Source organism: Oncorhynchus mykiss, chromosome 10 (assembly GCF_013265735.2).
Source record: "Oncorhynchus mykiss isolate Arlee chromosome 10, USDA_OmykA_1.1, whole genome shotgun sequence".
Lineage (NCBI taxonomy): Eukaryota > Metazoa > Chordata > Actinopteri > Salmoniformes > Salmonidae > Oncorhynchus > Oncorhynchus mykiss.
Window position 1 is genome coordinate 53387538 of NC_048574.1, and position 16077 is coordinate 53403614.

At 41.7% G+C, this 16077-nt stretch overlaps 1 protein-coding gene across 1 annotated transcript in view; it reads right to left on the reverse strand.

Annotated features, from left to right (window-relative positions):
* Window positions 1–2503: 2503 nt before the first annotated feature.
* The window catches only part of LOC110534268 (TBC1 domain family member 2A), a 29351-nt gene continuing 15777 nt past the window's right edge, over window positions 2504–16077 (reverse strand). Inside the window, exons 11-13 of the mRNA XM_021619023.2 lie at window positions 8879–9064; window positions 7505–7626; window positions 2504–4543 (exon numbers count right to left, since the gene is read on the reverse strand). Coding sequence (XP_021474698.2) covers window positions 4342–4543; window positions 7505–7626; window positions 8879–9064 — 510 coding nt within the window. The 3' untranslated portion in view covers window positions 2504–4341. The remainder of the gene's footprint in view (window positions 4544–7504; window positions 7627–8878; window positions 9065–16077) is intronic.

Genomic DNA, 16077 nt, shown 5'->3' on the forward strand with positions numbered 1-16077 from the left:
GTATACAGAATGGTCACATCTGCGTAGAGGTGGTTCAGAGAATCACCAGCAGCAAGAGCGACATCATTGATGTATACAGAGAAAAGAGTCGACCAGAGGACTGAACCCTGTGGCACCCCTATAGAGACTGCCAGAGGTCCGGACAACTGGCCCTCCGATTTGACACACTGAACTCTATCAGAGAAGTAGTTGGTGAACAAGGCGAGGCAGTCATTTGAGAAACCAAAGCTGTTGAGTCTGCCAATAAGAATGTGGTGATTGACAGAGTCGAAATCCTTGGCCAGGTCGATGAATACAGCTGCACTCTTATCGATGGCAGTTATGATATTGTTTAGGAGAAATGATCGAAACAGGTGGGATTTAATTATAAAATGAATGAGAAACACCAGTCACTAGTCTATTTTACCATTATCTTATGGGATACTATTATTTCCTCATGGAGTTATCAAGAGTTGAGATGCCGATCTTTCATTACCATGCCACTCGAGACAGGAAAGCAGGGACAAATGGTGGTTATAATGAGAAGAGTTATTACCGGCAATAAAATTTCCCGTTTATAAATGTGCACTACCGTTCAAAAGTTTGGGGTCACTTAGAAAACTCCTTGTTTTTGAAAGAAAAGCTATTTTTTGTCCATTAAAATAACATAAAATTGATCTACAGTGTAGACATTGTTAATGTTGTAACTGACTATTGTAGCTGGAAACGGCACATTTTTTATGGAATATCTACACAGGCATACAGAGGCTCGTTATCAGCAACCATCACTCCTGTGTTCCAATGGCACATTGTGTTAGCTAATCCAAGTTGATCATTTTAAAAGGCTAATTGATCATTAGAAGAAAATAAAAACAATCACATGTAGCAGCACTGATAAGGGGAGAGAGCCGTGGATTGGTGATGAAGGGGGTCGAGATCAGGTCACATTAAGGAGAAGGAACAGTTTATGGCACATATCACTTAATTTCCTGCCTAGCAATGCAGACGCAATGTTTAGCGAGGAGACTCCACCCCAAATTGAGGTATATATACCACCACTGGTAGAACCATGTCTTTGTCTGTTCAGCTGTTCGATCCTTTGGGATGAATAAACTTGGTTTAAGCTTTCATAGTGTCTGTCAAGTTCTTACTCTGATATTTAGAACCTAACACCATCCAGCCCTGGAGTTTTCCCTGACTTAAAGGCTTTAATTACATCAAGAAGTTCCTCCTCTGTAATTTGGCCTTCACATGCATCTTTCTGTACAGCTGTTAATTTTACATTATTAGTAGAAAAAAATTCTTAGAGCTAACTTCGGTTTATGGAGATTGAGGAGACTGAAACGAAAACAAATTCTTAAAGTACTTTGCTTCCTCTTTTCAAAATATTGTTTGGTGAATCATAGGTAACAAGTTTCAGTAAAAAAATATTGATAGTCTATGTTGAAGATGAAAAAAGAATTTGGAGCATTTTTTTCCCAAATTCCATCCAGTTCTCTTTATTTAATATATTACACTTAATCTTTGAATAAGTTCCATTTCCTTTTGTTTTTCCTCTAATGTATTCTGTGCCTCTATGGCATATTTTTCATTACTTTCTATCTGTACCATTAGTCCCTCTATTTACTTTGTTAATATGAACTATTTTGATCTAAAAATGTGTACTGAAATGCATGGCCTCTAAAGGCACATTTGAAAGTGTCCCATACCATAAGGGGATGTTATGTCGGAAAAAGTCCGTTATAAATTATTCTATCCTGGTTAAAAACAAAAATTTCAATATCCTCGCCCATGTGGAAATTCTGTAAGAGTAATGTATATGCCAATTATTTGATGGTCCGACCGCATTCTGTCCCCTATCCACAGTTTTTTTTTTTTACTTTTGGTGCCAGCGAGAATGACAAAGTAGTCAAGACGACTAATTTGACTGAGCATCTGCCATGTATATCTTACTAGGTCAGGATATTTAAGTCTCCATATATCCACTAGTTCCAATATATCCATGATATTTGTGATTACCTTATTAAGTGCATAAGGGTGATAGTTCGTAGTGTGATTTCCTTTACGGTCCATTTAATAAAAAATTATTATTTAACCAGGCAAGTCAGTTAAGAACAAATTCTTATTTACAATGACAGCCTACCGGGGAACAGTGAGTTAACTGGCTTGTTCAGGGGAAGAATGACAGATTTTTACCTTATCAGCTCAGGGATTCGATCCAGCAAGTTTTTGGTTACTGGCCCAACGCTCTGACCACTAGGCTACCTGCTGCCCCAAATTAAGGTATGTAAAACCGCATTATCTCCCACCATAAAAATAGTGTATTGCTTGTAGTCTTGAAACATTATTATATATACTGTAGTTTCAAAGTGGCGCGGATCATCATTATTTGGACCGTATAGATTAATTAGATGAATATGTTTATGGTCCAATAACATATTTAAAATAATCCATCTACGTTGCGGATCTGTTTGAACAGTTTGCACATTCTGAAAAAAATATTGTTAATTAATATCAACACCCCTTTTGAGTTTCTTTGCCCATCGGAGAAGTTTATTTCGCCCCCAGTCCTTTTTCCACACAACTACATCTAAAATTGTTAAATACATTTCCTGTAAACAATAGATATTATATTCCTTCTCTTTAGCCAGGTAAATACTGATTGTCTTTTCTTATTTTCTTATTATCTGCTAAGCCATAACTAGCTATACTTATCTCACCATTAAATAAATCATAATACAGATTTACAAAGCATGTTTCTAGCACTCAAGCCCGCTTTGCAATGGTACAACAGCACAGTATTTTTGCATTATTTATTAACTGATTATGCACACTCACGCTTCATTTGCTCACACACACACACACACACACACACACACACACACACACACACACACACACACACACACACACACACACACACACAATAATTTGTGGCATACAGCAAGTCAGCCACCAGGGGGAGACTCATCGAGGCCTGGTGACAGACGGTGTGTACATCACGAGGCGATGGCTCCATCTTCTGGACATGCCAGGTCTCGACGGGTTCTCCAGCCAGGACTAATGGGAGCTGATTGGGAGTTGGTGTGTAATCAAGGGCTGATTGCACACCAGCTGTGCAAGGCCCATAAAGCTGCCAGAAGGGCAGCACACAGGAGGAGAGTGGGGGGGAAGAAAGGACTCCTGTATAGTTGGGGATGGTTACAGAGGTAACAGGAGTGAGTGCAGTTTTGATCCTGGCAGGATACAGCAAGACCTGGAGCCCAGAAGACGGTATCCCGTAGAGGGTCTCATGGGGGAGACCTATCCTATCCTTTTCTTTTTGATTTATTATTTAAATAAACACCCTTGAAACTGAGCTAATCCTACTCTGTCAGTGTCTGATCTGTGTAAACATCTTGACCAAACCCCCTGGTCTGCCACATATCATATATCCTGATGCCTAGTCAATTTAGCCCTATACAAAGAGTGAGTTTCAAAAGTATTGGGACAGTTACAAAGTCCTGAATGAATCATGAATAATGATGAGTGAGAAAAATATTTATGCCTCTAACTTTCTCACTCATTATTCACAATTCATTCAGGATTATCCATAAATAGGGTAGCACCCACAGTAATGCAGAAGTGTTTTGAAACATTCTGACCATGCATTTTTTTGGGACACAAAATAATCTGAAACACAACCAAAACAAACAGCAAATGCATCCAACAGAGTCGCAAGCTTGATGTAGTCATTGCGTGCTATGAAAATGGGACCAAATGCTTAACGTTTTACTACTGTAATACACGCAAGTGAATTTGTCCCAATACTTTTGGTCTTCTAAAATGGGGGGGGGGGGGGGAGACTATGTACAAAAAGGGCTGAAATTTCTAAACAGTTCACCTGATATGGGTGACAATACCCTCAGATTTAAACTGACAGTCTGCACTTTAACCTCACAGTCAGTCATTGTATCATTTCAAATCCAAAGTGCTGGAGTACAGAACCAAAACAACATCAAATGTGTCACTGTCCCAATACTTTTGGAGCTCGATGTATCTACTCCTACCACTCCCAACACATTGTAAATATGGCATTGTAGATATGGTACTGGTACTGACCCTGTATATAGCTTACTTGCTTCCTCGTGTTCTAATTTCTATTTCTCGTCATTTTTTATTCTACTTTATACATTTTATAGTACTATTGATATTGATTACTGCATTGTTGCGAAAGAGCTTGCAAGAAAGGCATTTCACTGTATTTATGCACGTGACAATAAAACATGAACATTGAAAACATCAAACAAGAAATGACAAACCGACAATATCTACCGAGATAAGTGAGTAACAGGACGCTGGCCAGAGCATTTTATCCAGAGCTCATGTGTCCCCCTCATCCTCGCTGGAAACGAGCCCAAGCTCCCTGTCCTTGTGCTGGCGTCGCTCTCTACCCAGCTCCCTCTGGATACGCTCTAACTCACTCAACTGTACATGCACACACTGAAGGTGCAGGGCCCGTCTCTGACGGAGCAGCCTGAAAGGAAACGGGTTCATGTCGCTGAATGCAATGGTTGTCAGTCTCCTGTGGAGGGAAGGAAAAAGCAGTGTGTGATTTGTGTGTATCAGTTGTATATTTTGATGCTTATGTTGTCACACACTATAAGTATATAGAAGTATTTTCAGTCCTGTTGACAAGTGTTGACAAATTCATGGGAATTGTATTAAAATCGTTTTGGGGAGAAGAACAGTCTCTATAACCAGGTTTCCATCCAACCATTTAATGCGGATTAATTACCTGAGGCATACTTGAGAGAATGGCGCCGAAGGAGATGGCTGCTGTTTGATGATCCCGTATCCAATTATGCTACTGTGTATGTTTTTTAGCGTTATTCGTAACTTATTTGTACATAATGTTTCTGCCACCGTGTCTTATGACCGAAAAGAGCTTCTAGATATCAGGACAGCAATACCCACCCATACCGGAGGAATACTTTTTCTTCAACGAGTCGAATGGGAAGGATTTACTTCAGATGCCCGACAAGGCCCTCATCCCCGTCATTCGCAGGAGAAAGAGACGGCGGTATCGAGGACGAAGTTCCAGGTAAGGTCCAGGTCTTGTAAGGATCTTGTAAGGATCTGTCGCCGAGAGGGTAATCTACCTTTACCATCAGTTCTATTAGCCAACGATAATAAAATAGACAAACTACATTCACGTATATCCTACCAAAGGGACGTTAAAAACTGTAATATTTTATGTTTCACCGAGTCGTGGCTTAACGACGACATGAATAACATACAACTGGCGGGTTTTAAGCTTTTTCAGCAGGATAGAACAGCGGCCTCTGGTAAGACAAGGGGTGGCGGTTTATGTATATTTGTAAACAACAGCTGGTGCACAAAATCTAAGGAAGTCTCAAGGTTTTGCTCAACTGAGGTAGAGTATCTCATGATAAGCTGTAGCAAGAGAGTATGTACATACCCCAACCAGAAGCCATGGATTACAGGCAACATCCGCACTGAGCAAAAGGGTAGAGCTGCCGCTTTCAAGTAGCCCTGAAGTTTATAATCCCGTTATGCCCTCCGACGAACCATTAACTTTTTATGGCTGCAGGGGCAGTACTGAGTAGCTTGGATGAAAGGTGCCCATATCAAATGGCCTGCTCCTCAGTCATAGTTGCTAATATTTGCATATTATTATTAGAATTGGATAGAAAACACTCTGACGTTTCTAAAACTGTTTGAATGATGTTTGTGAGTATAACAGAACTCATATTGGCAGGCAAAATCCTGAGTTGAAATCAAAACAGGAAGTCAGAAATCTGAGTTTGTATGTATTCACCAGAGTCCCCAATGAAATCCCCTTGAGATATGAATGTTGTTGCACTGCCTAGGGGTTCCACTAGATGTCAACCATCAATAGAAATTATAATGAGGCTTCTATATTGTTGTGGGAGTGAATGAGAGCAGAATATATCAGATGTGCATCAAGCAGCCATTTTGTGATCGTGCTTTTTCCTCATGGTAACTTGCGTTCCATTGCTCACGAAGACAAGAAGGAATACTCCGGTTGGAACTTTATTGAAGCTATATGTTAAAAACATCCTAATGATTGATTCTGTACTTAGTTTGAAATGTTTCTTCGACCGATAATATATATTTTTGACGTTTTGTCAAATATAACGTTGACCAGAATTAGCGCTTGGATATGTATACCAAACGCGCTAACAAAAGAAGGTATTTGGACATAAATAACGGACATTTTCGAACAAAACAAACTTGTGGATCTGGGATTCCTGTAGTGCTTTCTGATGTAGATCATCAAAGGTAAAGGAACCATCTTTGCGGCTGTGGTGGTTTTACTTTTGAGCGCCGTCTCAGATTATTGCATGCATGTCTTTTTCCGTAAAGTTAAAAAAAAATCTGACACAGCGGTTGCATTAAGGAGAGGCGCTCAGAGCCCAAACCAGCCAGAGAAATATCCGCCATGTTGGGTCGTCAACATTAGTCATAAATAGCATTATAAATATTCACTTACCTTTGATGATCTTCATCAGAATGCACTCCCAGGAATCGTAGTTCCACAATAAATGCTTGTTTTGTTCGATAATGTCCATCATTTATGTTCATTTATGTCCAATAGCTTATTTTGTTAGGGTGTTTGGTAAACAAATCCAAAATCGCGTTCAGGTCCAGTCGGACAAAAAGTTCAAAAAGTTATATTACAGGTCGAAGAAACTTGTCAAACTAAGTATAGAATCAATCTTTAGGATGTTATTATCATAACTGTTCAATAATTTTCCAACCGGAGAATTCCATTGTCTGTAGAAAAGCAATGGAACAAGAGATACCTCTCATGTGAAATGCGCATTACTGAGAACGAGGCTGCTGGCAGACCTCTTAGTCAAACAGCTTCCATCCGGCCCCCTTCACACGAGAAGCCTGAAACAACGTTCTAAAGACAGTTGACATCTAGTGGAAGCCTTAGGAAGTGCAAAATAACACATATCCCACTGTGAATTTGATAGGGGCTGAGTTCAAAAACTACAAACCTCAGATTTCCCACTTCCTGTTTGGATTTTTTCTTAGATTTTTGCCTGCCATATGAGTTCTGTTATACTCACAGACATAATTCAAACAATTTTAGAAACATCAGAGTGTTTTCTATCCAATACTAATAATAATATGCATATGTTAGCATTTGGGACTGAGTAGGAGGCAGTTCACTCTGGGAACGATATTCATCCAAAAGTGAAAAAAATCCCAAAGAAGATTTATCTGTACCAATTCAGTTTGATGGAAACACACCTCTGGTGGGAAAATGTGCACATTATTTTTAGAATAGTCGCACGGAAATCTGCCGCCAAATGGATGGTAACCTAGCTACTGAGATTACAAATAAAAGAAAAATGACTGCCAAATAAATTTGTCATCACAAGGCAATTAACATTGTATATTGTTGCACTACTGCAGTTGGTTTAATTGCCATCAATCAGATTGTCCTTCATTAGATCTATAGAAGAGCTTAGGGGATAACATATCTTACCTGCTGTCTGTGATGGTTCTGGTGATGAAACGGAGGTACTGGTAGATATCCACACTATGATGAATCTTCAGAATGTCCTCTTCTGTGTATTTGAAGAGCGCCAATGCATAGCGAAATATCACCTGTAAAAATATGTGATAAAATATTATGTCCATTAAGTAGTAATGTTTCTTGCTACTATGACAATAGTGAATGTGTACAGGATAGTCAAGGTCATTTGTAAAGTGACTATGCGTAGATAATAAACAGTGAGTAGCAGCAGTGTAAAAACAAAGGAGGGGGGTTTCAATGTAAATAGTCCGGGTGGCCATTTTATTAATTGTTCAGCAGTCTTATGGCTTGGGGGTAGAAGCTGTTAAGGAGCCTTTTAGACCTAGACTTGGTCGCTCCGGTACCGCTTGCTGTGCGTTAGCAGAGAGAACAGTCTATGATTTGGGTGACTGGAGTCATTGACAAATTTTTGGGGCCTTCCCCTGACACCGCCTAGTATATAGGTCCTGGATGTCAGGAAGCTTGACCCCAGTGAATTACATAATCCTTTTTGTTTTTTGGATATAAGTGCTTCCTTTATTACTGATAAATAAACTAAACACTTGAGTAAATGAGGGATACAAAGTATATTGAAAGCAGGTGTGGTTCCAAAGTGAATTAAGCAATTAAAACATCCCATCATGTATAAAAATGCCCAGTTGCCCATTATTTTGCCTACCATAGCTAGAAGAGATCTTAGTGACTTTGAAAGAGGGGTCTCAAAGGAGCATAGGGGGTTTAAAGTGTGTGTGTGTGTGTGTGTGTGTGTGTGTGTGTGTGTGTGTGTGTGTGTGTGTGTGTGTGTGTGTGTGTGTGTCAGTCACCAGATCTCAACCCAATTAAACACATGGGAGATTTTGGAGTGGCACCTGAGACAGCGTTTTTCACCATTATCAACAAAACACCAAATTATGGAATTTATCATGGAAGAATGGAGTCGCATCCCTCAAATAGAGTTCCAGTTGTAGAATCTCTGCCAAGACACATTGAAACGGTTCTGATGGCTTGTGTTGACCCAATGCCATATTAAGACACTTTATGTTCGTGTTTCCTTTAGTTTGGCAGTTGCCTGTATATTTAAATTACTTATTGTCATTTCTCAGTACTACCATAGAGACCCATTCTGGAAATATGTCTAAAACACCAAACAACCACTCTCATCCGACTATTATTGCAATGGTATTCCTCTCTGAAGAATTTGACTCAATTACCTTTATGAAAAGTAACTTTAATATGGTACAATCCACATATCAAAACATCAATATCACTGAAATATACGTCCAAAACCTGTCATCTGTAACCTGTAGCCTAAAAACCCTAACCCCTTCCTCAAGCCCCATTGACCTTGGTGCCCTCGTACAGGAAGGCGTCCCAAATTCTGAGCAGGACGTCACTGGTCAGCCTCTCCACAAACGCAGCTAGGAACCAGTCGGAGGTGACCAGGGACACGTCCACTCCGTGACAGTGGAAATGGGCTGTTAGTCTCGGCATCTTCTCTGCCATGAAGTCCTTGAGCACGCGCTGCTCCACCTGAGATTAAGACACAAGATGGGTTAAACAAACCTTTCTGTCCCACCACAGTCTAAACCCAGTTCACGCTCCCTATTAGTGGGTGAACAACCAACACAGGGTTCTACACTAACTTTTTCCACTGGTGGCACCAGAACATTATTTGGTCACACCAATTTTGCTATATATTTTTGTAGTCCTGCATTCCATACAGAACCAGGCTAATAATTTAAATGAGCATGCCCTTGTGTTCTTACATTGATTTGGATAGATTTACTGTAACAGCAAAGAAAATAGTTAAAATAAAGTGCAAAATGTATTTTTTTGCCATGTTCTTTTCTGCAAAATCCTTTAGAGGGCAGAATAAAAAATAAAATAAAGATTATTGATACCAAAACGATACCATGACAAAAAATATATATACTGTATAATATAGCGGAGGACTGATTTTCATTTTTTCTCTCTCAAAATCACACTTTTTAAAATAGGAAACAACAAAATTGGATGTTCCAAGTCCACCACAATGTTTAAACTACATCTGGGGACCATTTTTTAGGTCTGGAAAAAAATCACTTTTTTTTTGCATGTAGTTACCCTTTAATTCAGGTGAGAACCAGCCAGACAGTTTGGTTTTCTGTGTTTCTGTAGCCCACTTGTGATGGAGTTTTAAAAACAAAATGGGCACTGGATTGATGCAAATAATCATGATTCTGTTACTTTGTAGTTACCTTTTAATTGACTTTCCATCTACCCAAAAACAGTGGTAGTGGTAAAAGAATAATGCATTTTTTAATAGGCCTACCCAATGGCATTATGCATTGACATTCACATCATTTTTTACATTCTAAAATATGACAGAATAATGTGGGCATTAACTGGCTAAATAGACAGCATGCTCCCGACACAAACACACTAATGAAGTCTGTCCATGTGTAGCTAGTCAGTCTTGACATTTGAGATGTTGAAGAGTTAAGCCGGGTGTACATTACACGACTACTGATTCCAAGATGGCATAGCAGTAGGACGTCTGTTTGTCTTGTCCCCCCCCATCCGTCCCATGTATATATACTTTTCTTTGCATATATTTTTTATATTTCCGTCTACGGACTGAACCTGCTCTCCTCCTTCTCGCCTCATCCAATGTGGTACCGATCTGCTATTGTTTACACTTGTTGTTTACACTAGAACCTATTGTTTACACTAGAACCGGAACCCCCATCAGAAGCTAGCCAGCTAACTAGCTACTAGCTACTAGCCAGTTAACCACTTTTAGCGGTCATCATTAACTCGGACATCAGCCAGCCTTAGCCCGGGCAATTCCTGCCAGTCTGCACAGGCGATATCAACCCAGAGCACATCACACTGCTTTTTCTCTACCACATCTCCAGATTCCTACAGCAAGCTCTGAACCTTTACACCGGATCATCACAGCTAGCTAGCTGCTATCCGAGTGGCTACTCCTGGCTAATGTCTCTGTCCCAAAGAAAGCACCAGTTAGGCCTAGCTTGAGGCTAACTCCAGGCTATCTCCCGGCTAGCTGAAGAGGTCCACCAGCCAATTCTTGGGCTACAATACCTGTTTGCCAATTGGCCTGGACCCTTTTACTGCCGACACGGAGCCCCGCCGATCCATCACGACAGGTGTGCCGATGTAACCATCTGAAGGGGTTTCAACAGGCTGTCCCGTTGCAACGTCCCCCAAAGGCCCATCTGCTAGCCTGCTAGCTGTCTGAATCGCCGTGTCTCCAGCTCGCCTAGCTACTCACTGGACACTATGATCACTCAGCTACACATGCCTCTCCCTAATGTCAATATGCCTCGTCTATTGCTGTTTTGGTAAGTGATTATTGTCTTATTTCACTGTAGAGCCTCCAGCCCTGCTGAATATGCCTTAGCTAGCCCTTTTGTTCCACCCCCCCACACATGTGGTGACCTCACCTGGCTTAAATGGTGCCTCTAGAGACAAAACCTCTCTCATCATCACTCAATGCCTAAGGTTTACCTCCACTGTATTCACATCCTACCATACCCTTGTCTGTACATTATGCCTTAAATCTATTCTTCCGCACCCAGAAATCTGCTTCTTTTACTCTCTGCTCGGGAACACACTAGACGACCAGTTCTTATAGTGTTTAGCCCTTATCCTACTCCTCCTCTGTTCCTCTGGTGATGTAGAGGTTAACCCAGGCCCTGTAGTGCCTACAGTGGGGAGAACAAGTATTTGATACACTGCCGATTTTGCAGGTTTTCCTACTTACAAAGCATGTAGAGGTCTGTAATGTTTATCATAGATACACTTCAACTGTGAGAGACGGAATCTAAAACAAAAATCCGGAAAATCACATTGTATGATTTTTAAGTAATTCATTTATATTTTATTGCATGACATAAGTATTTGATCACCTACCAACCAGTAAGAATTCCGGCTCTCACAGACCTGTTAGTTTTTCTTTGAGAAGCCCTCCTGTTCTCCACTCATTACCTGTATTAACTGCACCTGTCCACACACTTAATCAAACAGACTCCAACCTCTCCACAATGGCCAAGACCAAAGAGCTGTTTAAGGACATCGGGGATAAATTGTAGACCTGCACAAGGCTGGGATGGGCTACAGGACAATAGGCAAGCAGCTTGGTGAGAAGGCAACAACTGTTGGCGCAATTATTAGAAAATGGAAGAAGTTCAAGATGACGGTCAATCACCCTCAGTCTGGGGCTCCATGCAAGATCTCACCTTGTGGGGCATCAATGATCATGAGGAAGGTGAGGGTTCAGCCCAGAACTACACTGCAGGACCTGGTCAATGACCTGAAGACAGCTGGGACCACAGTCTCAAAGAAAACCATTAGTAACACACTACGCTGTCATGGATTAAAATCCTGCAGCGCACGCAAGGTCCCCCTGCTCAAGCCAGTGCATGTCCAGGCCCGTCTGAAGTTTGCCAATGACCATCTGGATGATCCAGAGGAGGAATGGGAGAAGGTCATGTGGTCTGATGAGACAAAAATATAGCTTTTTGGTCTAAACTCCACTCACCTTGTTTGGAGGAAGAAGGAAGAGTACAACCCTAAGAACACCATCCCAACCGTGAAGCATGGAGGTGGAAACATCCTTCTTTGGGATGCTTTTCTGCAAAGGGGACAGGACGACTGCACCGTATTGAGGGGAGGATGGATGGGGCCATGTATCGCGAGATCTTGGCCAACAACCTCCTTCTCTCAGTAAGAGCATTGAAGATGGGTCATGGCTGGGTCTTTCAGCATGACAATGACCCAAAACACACAGCCAGGGCAACTAAGGAGTGGCTCTGTAAAGAAGCATCTCAAGGTCCTAGAGTGGCCTAGCCAGTCTCCAGGCCTGAACCCAATAGAAAATCTTTGGAGGGAGCTGAAAGTCCGTATTGCCCAGCGACAGCCCCGAAACCCGAAGGATCTGGAGAAGGTCTGTATGGAGGAGTGGGCCAAAATCCCTGCTGCAGTGTGTGCAAACCTGTTTACGAACTACAGGAAACGTGTGATCTCTGTAATTGCAAACAAAGGTTTCTGTACCAAATATTAAATTCTGCTTTTCTGATGTATCAAATACTTATGTCATGCAGTAAAATGCTAATTAATTACTTAAAAATCATACCATGTGATTTTCTGGATTTTTGTTTTAGATTCCGTCTCTCACAGTTGAAGTGTACCTATAATAAAACATTACAGACCTCTACATGCTTTGTAAGTAGGAAAACCTGCAAAATTGGCAGTGTATCAAATACTTGTTCTCCCCACTGTAACTCCACTCCCATTCCCCAGGCACTCTAATTTGTTGACTTCTGTAACTGTAAAAGCCTTGGTTTCATGAATGTTAACATTAGAGCCTACTCCCTAAGTTTGTTTCATTCACTGCTTTAGCACACTCCGCCAACCTGGATGTCCTAGCCATGTCTGAATCCTAGATTAGGAAGGCCACGAAAAATCCTGAAATTTCCATCCCTAACTATAACATTTTCCGACAAGATAGAACTGCCAAAGGGGGCGGAGTTGCAATTTACTGCAGAGATAGCCTGCAGAGTTCTGTCATACTATCCAGGTCTGTGCCCAAACAATTCAAGCTTCTACGTTTTAAAACCCACCTTTCCAGAAACAAGTCTGTCACTATTGCCGCTTGTTATAGACCCCCTTCAGCCCCCAGCTGTGCCCTGGACACCATATGTGAATTGATTGTCCCCATCTATCTTCAGAGTTCGTACTGTTAGGTGACCTAAACTGGAACATGCTTAACACCCCAGCCGTCCTACAATCTAAGCTAGATGCCCTCAATCTCATATAAATGATCAAGGAACCTACTAGGTACAACCCTAAATCCATAGCCATGGGCATCGTCTTAGATATCACCCTGACCAACTTGCCCTCTAAATACACCTCCGCTGTCTACAACCAGGATCTCAGCGATCATTGCCTCATTTTCTGTGTGCGAAATAGGGGCGCGATCAAACAACCACCCCTCATCACTGTCAAACACTCCCTAAAACACTTCAGCGAGCAGGCCTTTCTAGTCGACCTGGCCCGGGTATCCTGGAAGGATATAGACCTCATCACGTCAGGATTCCTGGTTGCTCTTTCAAAGTGCATTCCCCACCATCTTAAATAAGCGTGCGCCATTACAAAAATGTAGAACTAAGAACAGATATAGCCCTTCGTTCACCCCAGACTTGACTGCCCTTGACCAGCACAAAAACATCCTGTGGCGTTCTGCATTAACATCGAAAAGCCCTCGCGATATGCACATTTTCAGGGAAGTCAGGAACCAATATACTCACTCTGTTAGGAAAGCTAAGCTTTTTCAAAACATAAATTTTCATCCTGTAGCACTAATTCCAAAAAGTTTTGGGACACTGTAAAGTCCATGGAAAATAAGAGCACCTCCTCCCAGCTGCCCACTGCCCTGAGGAGAGGAAACATTGTCACCACCGATAAATCTACGAAAATCGATCATTTCAATTAGCATTTTTCTATGGCTGGCCATGCTTTCCACCTGGCTACCCCTACCCTGGCCAACATCTCAGCACCCCTCGCAGCAAGGTTCTAAATGATATCATAACCTCCATCGATAAAAGACAGTACTGGGCAGCCGTCTTCATTGACCTGGCCAAGGCTTTCGACTCTGTCAATCACTGCATTCTTATCGGCAGACTCAATAGCCTTGGCTTCTCGAATGACTGCTTCGCCTGGTTCACCAACTACTTCTCAGCCAGAGTTCAGTGTGTCAAATCGGAGGGGCTGTTGTCCGGACCTCTGGCAGTTTCTATGGGGGTGCCACAGGGTTTAATTCTCAGGCCGAGTCTTTTCTCTGTATATTTCAATGATGTCGCTCTTGCTGCTGGTGATTCTCTGATCCACCTCTTCACAGACGACACCATTCTGTATACATCTGGCCCTTCTTTGGACACTGTGCTAACAAACCTCCAAACGAGCTTCAATGCCATATAACAGTCCTTCCGTGGCCTCCAACTGCTTTTAAATGCAAGTAAAACTAAGTGCATGCTCTTCAACCGATCGCTGCCCGCACCCTCCTGCCCGACTAGCATCACTACTCTGGACGGTTCTGACTTAGAATACGTGGACAACTACAAATACCTAGGTGTCTGGTTAGACGGTAAACTCTCCTTCCAGACTCACATTAAGCATCTCCAATCCAAAATTACATGTAGAATCGGCTTCCTATTTCGCAAACAAAACCTCCTTCACTCATGCTGCCAGTCAAACCCTCGTAAAACTGACTATCCTACCAATCCTCGACTTCGGTGATGTCATTTACAAAATAGCCTCCAACGTTCTACTCAGCAAACTGGATGTAGTCTATCACAATGCCATCCGTTTTGTCACCAAAGCCCCATATACTACCCACCAATGGGACCTGTATGCTCTCGTTTGCTGGACCTCACTACATATTCTTCGCCAAACCCACTGGCTCCAGGTCATCTATAAGTCTATGCTAGGTAAAGCCCCGCCTTATCTCAGCTCACTGGTCACATAGCGTCAACCACCTGTAGCACCCGCTCCAGCAGGTATATTTCACTGGTCATCCCCAAAGCCAAAACTTATTTTGGCCGCCTTTCCTTCCAGTTCTCTGCTGCCAATGACTGGAATGAATTGCAAAAATCACTGAGTCTGGAGTCTTATATCTCCCTCTCTAACTTTTAAGCATCAGCTGTCAGAGCACCTTATCGATCACTGTACCTGTACAATACCAATCTGTAAATAGCACACCCAACTACCTCACCCCCATATTGTTACTTATCCTCTTGCTCTTTTGCACCCCAGTATCTCTACGTGCACTTCATCATCTGCACATCTATCACTCCAGTGTTAATGCTAAATTGTAATTATTTCGCGTCCATGGACTATTTATTGCATTTCCTCCCTACTCTTCTACATTTGCACACACTGTACATAGATTTTTCTATTGTGTTATTGACTGTACGTTTGTTTATGTGTAACTCTGTGTTGTTGTTTTAGTCGCACTGCTTTGCTTTATCTTGGGCAGGTTGCAGTTGTAAATGAGAACTTGTTCTCAACTGGCCTACCTGGTTAAATAAAGGTGAAATTAAAAATTTAAAACAACTTTCAAAATGGCTGAGCCTCTCACATTAAACCACCACCTTTTCTGTAGTTTTTTTTGTCTTTCCAACGTAGTGGTGCGCACACTTAACGATGTGGCACAGACGGGGGTCACACACTACAAGATTCTTCACTTCGTGAGGATTGTCAATACCACACTGTCTAGCAAAAACAATGTGATTAGATTGAACATACTGTAGCTACAACAAGCTGCAAGCTTATAAACGTTTTCAGTCAGACATTCACGCTTGCCATAGAGTTGAAATGTCTACCCAACATTTAGAATTTAATAACATTGCTTGTTCAAATCAGAGCTGCAACTATTTGACACTTTGGCTTGGGTTAAAGGCAAGTACAAATGCATACTAGTAGTAGTCATCGCTCCTGCTTGAGAGTCTCCTGGGTGATGAAAAACAATGTCATCTCACTCG